General features: G+C 33.1%; 1 protein-coding gene across 1 annotated transcript in view; it reads left to right on the plus strand.

Moving 5' to 3' along the window:
• Nucleotides 1-6,959, plus strand: part of stan (Protocadherin-like wing polarity protein stan) — a 777,611-nt gene extending 770,652 nt beyond the window's left edge. Inside the window, exon 31 of the mRNA XM_090397383.1 lies at nt 6,755-6,959. Coding sequence (XP_090253509.1) covers nt 6,755-6,959 — 205 coding nt within the window. The remainder of the gene's footprint in view (nt 1-6,754) is intronic.
• The last annotated feature ends 2,024 nt before the right edge of the window (nt 6,960-8,983 follow it).

Genomic DNA, 8,983 nt, shown 5'->3' on the forward strand with positions numbered 1-8,983 from the left:
CCGGTTTGGGTAATTTATAGCTTCCTTCAGTGAGTCCTTGACTCCCTAGAGGTCTCAGATAATAATAATGATGATAATAACATCTGACAACCAGTTGTCAATCAACTCATTAGTCTGTTATACAATCCCATCTGTTCCAGTTTATTTAACAGTTTGTCATTGGACAGTCTGTCAAAAGCTATTGCAAAATCTAAGTATACCAATATATGCATCTCACTTGTCCAAGGCATTTTATCGTACATAAGTCAGTAAAACATTATCTCCCTTTTATAAACCCATGCTAACAAGCATTTATAATATTACTGTTGTTAACCCATTTCTGTATCCTACCCAATAACTCTTAGCAACTCCAGATATAGAAACTGGCCTACAATTTGTAGCTGCAGCCTTATCACCACCTTTATGCAGTGGATCAATTTTACTCTCCTGGAACCCATGCCTATATACCTCCTGTGCACTCACAATTAAGCAATCCTGTCCTCTACTCTAAATATCTCCTTAATCTTGAGTTTTTCATGATTCCACCCTAATCAGAATGAAACATCATATAAATTGTTCACTGAATACCTCAACAATATCTTCTGCAGCAGATACCATTTTACTGTTTCCATACATTAACATTATCTTACCATAATCATTCTTCCTTGCCACATATGAAAAAAAATGTTTCTAATGCTTTTCTTGGCCTGATTTGCTATTTTCTGCCCATGTTGTCATTTTGCTCTTCTTACCAAATGAGTATCTATGTGGCCTGCTCTTTATACTCCTCATGCAATTCATTGCTACCAATATTCATCTTGTTCTGCCTTCACAGTATCCTCTTCTTCCAAATTTCATACTTAATCCCTTTATTCATCCATTTGACACCTCCTTTATTATCTTTTGTCAGAAGACCATCACACATTCATGTTGTTTAATATCTTTTGGTCAATTCCCATGCAGCATTTATCTCCCTCCCCTAACATGATATTTCTAAGTTTTTCATAATCACCAGCCTTTTAATTCCATATATATCCTTTCCTCACAGATGTCTTCATATGACTAATCACAATTCCCGTGACCACTTCCTGATCACTCTCACCAACTGGAGGAAAGTGCAAAACCCCACTGACAATCACATTCTCTGATAAAATGATCACATCTAAACTCTCAATCCATGTGTGCCCTCCTTTACATACTCCCTAAGACAGTTGTTTCTGAAGAAATTCATTTTCCTTATTCCAAATGCTATCTCTTCATTCCAGTCTATTGTGCCATAATTAAAATTACCCATAATGATCATCCTTCCCTTGTTCACTAACTGAAGTTGCTTATACGAGGGTGGTCTGAAAAGTTCTCAGCCTCGACCATAGATGGCAACACTATTAACATAATTTTTTTTCTAAGTTGGTACATCTGTCATAATCATCCATGTGAAATTGCAAGTCATTCTATCAAGTAGTTTGTTTTATACAGCTATCTGAAGCAAAAGTGTTGTCTGAATCTCTTGAAATGGATAAAATTGGGTATCATGTGGTTATAAAATTCTTTGTAAAGAAGGTTTAACACCAAAAGAAATTCATTTGAACTTCATAAAAGTTTATGGGCACTCTTCTCCTTCGTTTTCGACAATTACGAAATAGGCTGCCGAGTTTAAACATGGCCGTACCAGCCTTGAAGATGATCCATGTGAAGGACATCCAAAAAAGTGTAACAACACCAGAAATCGTTGATCAAGTGCATGATATGGTATAGGGTGACTAGCGAGTCAAAGTGTGTGAAATTGCTGAGACTATAGGCATTTCAAAAAAACGTATACGATATATTTTGCATGAAGAATTGCAAATGAAAAAGTATTGTGTAAGATGGGTGCCGCACTTGCTCGGAGTAGATCAAAAACACACTTGCATGAAAATGTCTGAACAGTGCTTGGAATGTTTTACAAAAATAAAACTGATTTTGCGCATCGATTTATTACTATGGATGAGACTTGGATTCACCATTACACACAAGAATCCAAACAATAGTCAAAACAGTGGACAGAAGCTGGTTGTTCAGCACCAAAGAAAGTCAGGTTTCCATCATCAGGAAAGGTGTTTTAGGATGCTAAAGGCATTTTGTTTATTAATTATCTTGAAAAGGGTAAAACAATAACCGGGGAATATTATTCCGATATTTTAACCAGACTAGATGAAAAAATTCATGAGAAAAGACCCATTTTGCACAGAAGAAAAAAATCATCTTTCATCAGGACAAAGCACCTCCCCACAAAGGTGTTTTGGCAATGGAAAAAGTAAGGGATCTGCACTATGAATTGTTGGAACATCCACCTATTCCCCAGATGGCTCCCTCTGACTTCTATCTCTTCCCAAAACTAAAACTCTTCCTCACTGGTCAGTGTTTTTCTTCAAATCAAGAGGTGATTGCAGCTGTAGAGGGGTATTTTGCAGATCTTACTGAGAACCACTACAGGGACAGGATAAAGGCGCTGGAGCATCTCTGGAATAAACCTATTTGTCTTAAGGGAGATTATGTTGAAAAATAAAAATAATTTTGAAATTATAAATTCGTTTTTTAATTGTTAGGCTGAGAACTTTTTAGACCACCCTCGTACATTTCTTTGATCACCAATCTACATTCTCTGGCCTATTGCAGAATCTGAATATCTCTTCCTGTCTACTTCCACTTCACACTGTACTGAATCAAAATCATTACCACTATTTACATCTCACATCTCTACTTTGAATGTACATTATTGACCTGCTATCATCAACAGCACCCTGTCCTCCCCTTTTCTCTGTTCTTGTCCATCTGGAATACATTATACTTTTTTTTTTTCATTCCTGTCAGGATATCAGTTATCTAACCATGCTTCACTTATTCCAACAATTTTTGGTTGAATAAACTCAAACAATAAAACCATTTAATTTCTCTTATTCCTGATGCTCCTAGTATTATTTGTAAATAAACACAGCAGTTCACTTTTAGGTGTCAAACAATTCCTTGCATGCCTCTATAGGTTGTGATTGCTCTACACCTAACTATTCCCCAATTGCTGCCTTTATCACCACTTACCCTATCTATCTCTTCAGACTCTACATCCCAGGCCATCCCATTCCCATACTGACCATTCCCATATACACATGCACTACTACTTCCAACGTCCACTCTCCTTATACTGTCTCCCTGTTCGTCCTGTCTTGGCCCCATTTCTCTATCTGTCATGCATTCTTGTTCTATCATTATCACTCTCAGTGCTACTATTCTCATTTACAGTAACTTCAGTCTCACCTGTTCCTGATCTTTTACTTCACACCTCTTACTTCCTCTGCTCTCTTGCTCACATCACTCATTCCTCCTTGCAACAATAGTCTCTATACTGACCATTCCCATATACACATGCACTACTACTTCCAACGTCCACTCTCCTTATACTGTCTCCCTGTTCGTCCTGTCTTGGCCCCATTTCTCTATCTGTCATGCATTCTTGTTTTATCATTATCACTCTCAGTGCTACTATTCTCATTTCCAATAACTTCAGTCTCACCTGTTCCTGATCTTTTACTTCACACCTCTTACTTCCTCTGCTCTCTTGCTCACATCACTCATTCCTCCTTGCAACAATAGTCTCTCTTACTGACTCACTCCAAATCCATTCAAATGCAATCTCTCACGTTTGTACATTTCTATTCTTCCCTCAAATGCCTTCCACTCATTCACAAACTCTACTCCCTTCTCCTCACACTGCTTTGCCAACATATATTCACAATCCCTGCTCTCTTTCTCAGCTTACCATTATCATACCTACAGAACACACTAGCTACCCTTCCAACCACACTGTTATCTTTCACTCTCTTCAACAACCTCCTAATATCCATTCTTACATGCTCTTTTATGTTCAACCGTCATTTGTTCCAAAAACCACCACTAGCTCATTGCTCGTTTGCTTGTCTTATATCTAATCTATCAATTATCCTGCTAATTCTCCTTCCTTGAAAACACTCCTTATGCATTATTAAACAGAAATTGTATATCCAGATGACAATTTGATGTAGTGTTAAAGCTATAATTTTATTCATGTTTTTGTTTAAAATTCTTTTCCTGTGGTTGGACAAGTGCTGAATAAATAGTTTACCATTTCTACATAGAATACTATCGTTTTTTTATTATTATTGTTTTATTTATTTATTTATTTTTAGATAAATTGTACAAATAATAATTAGATTTCTTTTCTTTCTATCTGTGTGCACATTTTCTGGGACTCTTGCAAGATGGACTTTTATTGAACTTTTTTATTTGGAATCCTTAAGAACAAATATCTCATTTTTTTTTGTTTTCATTATATCATTTTGCAAGAGGAACTAAATGTGCAAAGATGATATATTGCCATCATTCCACTTGAATAGGATGGAATTTAATCAAATTTGGGCTTTAGTTTGCACACAAAAAATCTCCATTTATCTGGGGTTTTTTTTGGTTTTTTTATTGTGTGTGTGTGTGTGTGTGTGTCAGTTGGATCATATTGTTTGGCAATATGCTTGAGATCATTTAATCAGATCAATTAATAATAATAATAATTCTACACTGGCTTGCTGAGAATTTAATAAAATTTGGTATAGGGGATCTATATTAAAACCTGAGTTATTTCAATCAGACTGAAAATTATTTCCATCATAACATGATCTAACTTTTGACACAGTTATAAGATTTTGCAAAAGTATCACCATTCTATATGGTTCTTGCACAATGTGAATCTGCCTTGAATCCTAAGGTGGTTCTTGTGAAATTCCAATAATTTTCATTGCTGAATGAGTTTTAGTTTAAATTTGCTTGATCAAAGAATTATTATTATTTGTTTTTTTCCCTCCTTCTTCTTTTGCAGTTTTTATTTTAAATGAAAAATAATTCTATTAATAATAGTAATAATAATTATTAATAATTAATAATGAAATTAATAAAAAGTGGATTAATAATTATTATTAATAATAAATAATGATGCTATTATAATTTGAAAATTATAATAGCATTCTTCTCTTTTTTGAATTTGTGAATTTGAATTTGATTTTTGAATTTGTTATGCAATCAGAATATTTCAGCTGGAAAAAACGAGATCTATAAATAAGTTGAAGACACTGCCATAGTAGCCCTATGTCTCCACTTTTGGCAAACTATTTTTTGAACCATCTGGAAGATACCTTGTTCTCATCCATTCATCCCCAACTCTTTCTTTGATTTCGCTACATCAATGATGTTTTTGTTATTTGGTCTCATTCTAAAAATGAACTTACCACTTTTACTACAATGGATCAATAACCTTCGACCATGCATTCAGTCCACCATGGGGGGGGGGGTGCTGGTAGTTTACCATTCTTGGACATTCTTCTTCTTACCTGCACATCCTCTGGTACTTTGTCAACCAGTATTTATCGAAAACCTACCTTTCTGGCAGATACATTCTTCAAATGTCTGCTCACAACACTGCTCAAAAAATTGGTGTTATCAAGTCTTTAATTAATAGAACACATAATGTGTGCTCAGAACACAGGGTTTCAATCTCTTATATTTCTGCTATCCCTGAACCTATTAGTAGAAATTTGAAGAGGTATCTGCTTATTCCCACATATATTTCTATCAATAAAATTTTTCATCTGTTACCATCTATAAAAGATAAACTGTCATCTCTATCTTTAGCTGTTGTTTACCAGATTCTTTGTGAATGTAATTTGATATACTCGTACTTCAGGCAGACATGCCATTAAAATTAATGAACATCAGTATTGCATTGAATATATGAAACCTCAAAAGTTTGGTCTGGCACATCTAGTATTGACACCTGACACAGTATCCGGTGAGATGATGCTCATCTGCTTCTTCATAGAAGCAGTTTTAAATATGAATTCCTTTTCACAAAAAGTTGCAAAACACTTTTATATCAACCTAACCTGAATCAGAATGATTGTCTCTCTCTCTCTCTCCCAAAAGTTTGGGAGATCCTCATTTTATGTAAACATCAATAATAGTTTTAATATTATTTATTAATATATTAATATCTAGCTCATGGCAACTGTTTTTAATTGGTAAACTGATTGTTGTATGTACCTTGTATTTCTTTGATTTGCTTCTTTCTACACACTGATGTACTATTATTTCCAGTACAAAATATCTGTACTTTCATTCAAGTTAATTACTGTGGTTATTGTATAATTTGTTGTTTGTAGGATCACTATTATTGGGTCCTAAAGACAAAATTATGCCTCTTGCAAAAAAAATGACTTCATATTTAGTTGTTTGTGATAATGAATGGTGGACTAGACTAGAACACAATTGTAAAATGTGCTTTAAAAAAAAAAAAAAAAAAAAATATATATATATCTATATATATATATATGTATGAGTGCCTGCAATTTTTACTAATTATTTAACTGACCAGAAATAATTTTCTGTAAGTGAACTATAGTTTCCTTACAAGGTTTTTCTACTTTATTTTTATTTATTTATTTATTTTTTTTTTTCTGGTATATTCTCCAACAGTTATTATTGTATTCTAAAGAAAAGATCAGAAACATTTTTAACCATAAAGAAGTAATGCTGCTATAATAATTTTTATTTATTTATTTATTTACACTTGGAATTGGAATAAAGGATAAAACAAGACATAATGATATTTTTGATTTAAAATATATTCTGCTTTTCCTAACAATACATTCTGATATAAACTTACATCACAATATTTTTTATATAATTTTATTTATTTATTTATTTTTTTTTTTTTAAGGACATTGCTATGGCTGGGAATTGTGCTTCTTCCTATCTTGGGTGCTACATGGGTTTTAGCAATTTTATCTGTAAATGAATCACTTGAGGTGCTACATTATATCTTTTCACTCTTCTGTCTACTGACTGGTATTTACATTTTCTTGGGTTACTGTGTCATTAACAAAAAAGTAAGTAAAATGTTTAAATTGCCAGTTCTCTTTTAAATTTAAAAATAAAAATTGAAAACATAAGTGATAATATAAAATTTTCAATCAAGTATCACACACATCATCAGTATAAATTTAAACCAATGGCATTAAGGCCCAAGCAAACATAACTGAAGATTCAACAATGAAAATATTGCAGTAAATAATGTAGGGCATCATGATCCAATCTGTGATAAATCCTAATGAGGATTTATCACAGATTGGACAAGTTGCTTTAAGGATGATTCCTTTTAAAAGCAATAGATAATCTTTGTCTATCAGATCTACTGAGATTAAGGTAATATAGCAAGGTTTCTCAGTTTGTGTAAAAATTTGCTATGAGAGAATGACTGTTATGTTGGACTTTAGTTTTCTTCCAGAGAATCTCGTGCTTGGAAAAGATCGCATATTTTGCAAGTCCAGATTGTTCTACAGTTTGGCTGAAGCAGGACAAACCACAAGTATAAGGAATTTGATAAGCATGAGTACAGATGAGTGTAGGAAATCTGCCCTTCATAGAGCTATAAAGGAGGCCACTTGAATGTTACCCAACCAAAGTATTTTTAAGATGTCCCTTTGGAAAAATCTTTAACATGCAGGATGACAATATGGGTTAACATCTTTCTGAGAGGCTAGAGACAGAGAAATTCTATAACTTAATGGCATTGCTGATGAAAGGCTCATTGAAAATGTTAGTCAGGAAGGTGGATTTATTATAGTGTATTTATTGCATTAATTAACAGTGCCTTGGTGGAGCAAAAGAAGTGAGCTTGATGAATGACTATTTTGATGGTGCGAGATTTTTGACAAGGATGGTGGTGAGATCAATATGGGTTTTCTTACTGAAAACGGAAAACTGAAAATTCCCACCTGGATGGCAAAATAAGGTGATCGAGAAAAATATGATGGTTGTTTTCTATTTCTAGTGTAAACTGTATCTGAGAATGAATAGCATTGAACTTAGTCAGAAAGTCCTGAAGTTTGAATATAGAACCTTGCTAAACAAAATATATCATCTATGTATCTGAACCCATAATGAAGTCCTTAGTTGATTGTTTTTGAGAAGACATTGTTCAAGAATTCCATAAAATAATTAATTAACCAGGATAAGAGAAAGGAGGTTACTCATGGTCATATCATCTATTTACTGGTGAAATTTGTTTTGACACGTGAAGTAATTCTGAAATAGATGAAGTTTTATGATTTTATTTTTAAAATCTAGTGTGTGTTTAATAAAAGATGTGGATTTGTTGATGAAGGAAGATATTAAAACTGGAGAGATGCTTGCCATCTTGTAACAAGGAGAGCCAATACAGTTGAGTGCAAGTGTTGCAATGGAATATCTTATTTATAAATTTTAGGGAGACTAAAATCTAGGAGGGTAACCATGGTAGGTCTAGCTTCTTTTCAGTTCATTCTAAAAAAGACCTTTCATAAATGACTTTTGTTCAATGTATACAACTGACTAGAAGTTGGATCATCAGAAGGTGTTATGATATGTATCAGTGGAGTACATTTTCTGTTGTATTCCTTGTCATCTAAAATTATGCTTTTCACTCATCAGCTTTTGTGAAGATCACTTTTTTTTTTTTAAATAGTAATGCTTTAAGTTTCAGATAAGATATATTAGGAAATGGAATATTACATAGATTTCTCTGTATGGAAAGACAAAAAATATTCATAATTGGTTAATCTTTAGAGTAATGGCAAACTCAGGACTTTTAGATATAAGCACACAGCTTTCTTTGAGAGATCGGCTAGAAATATTAATAACTTTATCAATGTCACCTACAGTAGAAGTTGATGAGGATGATAGTTGCCCAGTTGATTAAGCTTCCATCTAATTTATCTCAAACAGTGTTAAAATATTGCAATGATACTTAGAGATGCACTACCATTAAATTATTTCTGTGATAATACCATGACCAGTTCATCATAAATTGATTAGATATTTAAAAAAAAAAAAAGAAAATACATTTCTTTCTTTACTGTATAAATATAAAGTTTACTTGTATAAAAGTAAACTTTATTTTAAAAATTAG

The sequence above is a fragment of the Typopeltis vanoorti genome, chromosome 1 (genome assembly GCF_054136105.1).
Source record: "Typopeltis vanoorti isolate ZY-2024b chromosome 1, IOZ_Tvanoo_1.0, whole genome shotgun sequence".
Lineage (NCBI taxonomy): Eukaryota > Metazoa > Arthropoda > Arachnida > Uropygi > Thelyphonidae > Typopeltis > Typopeltis vanoorti.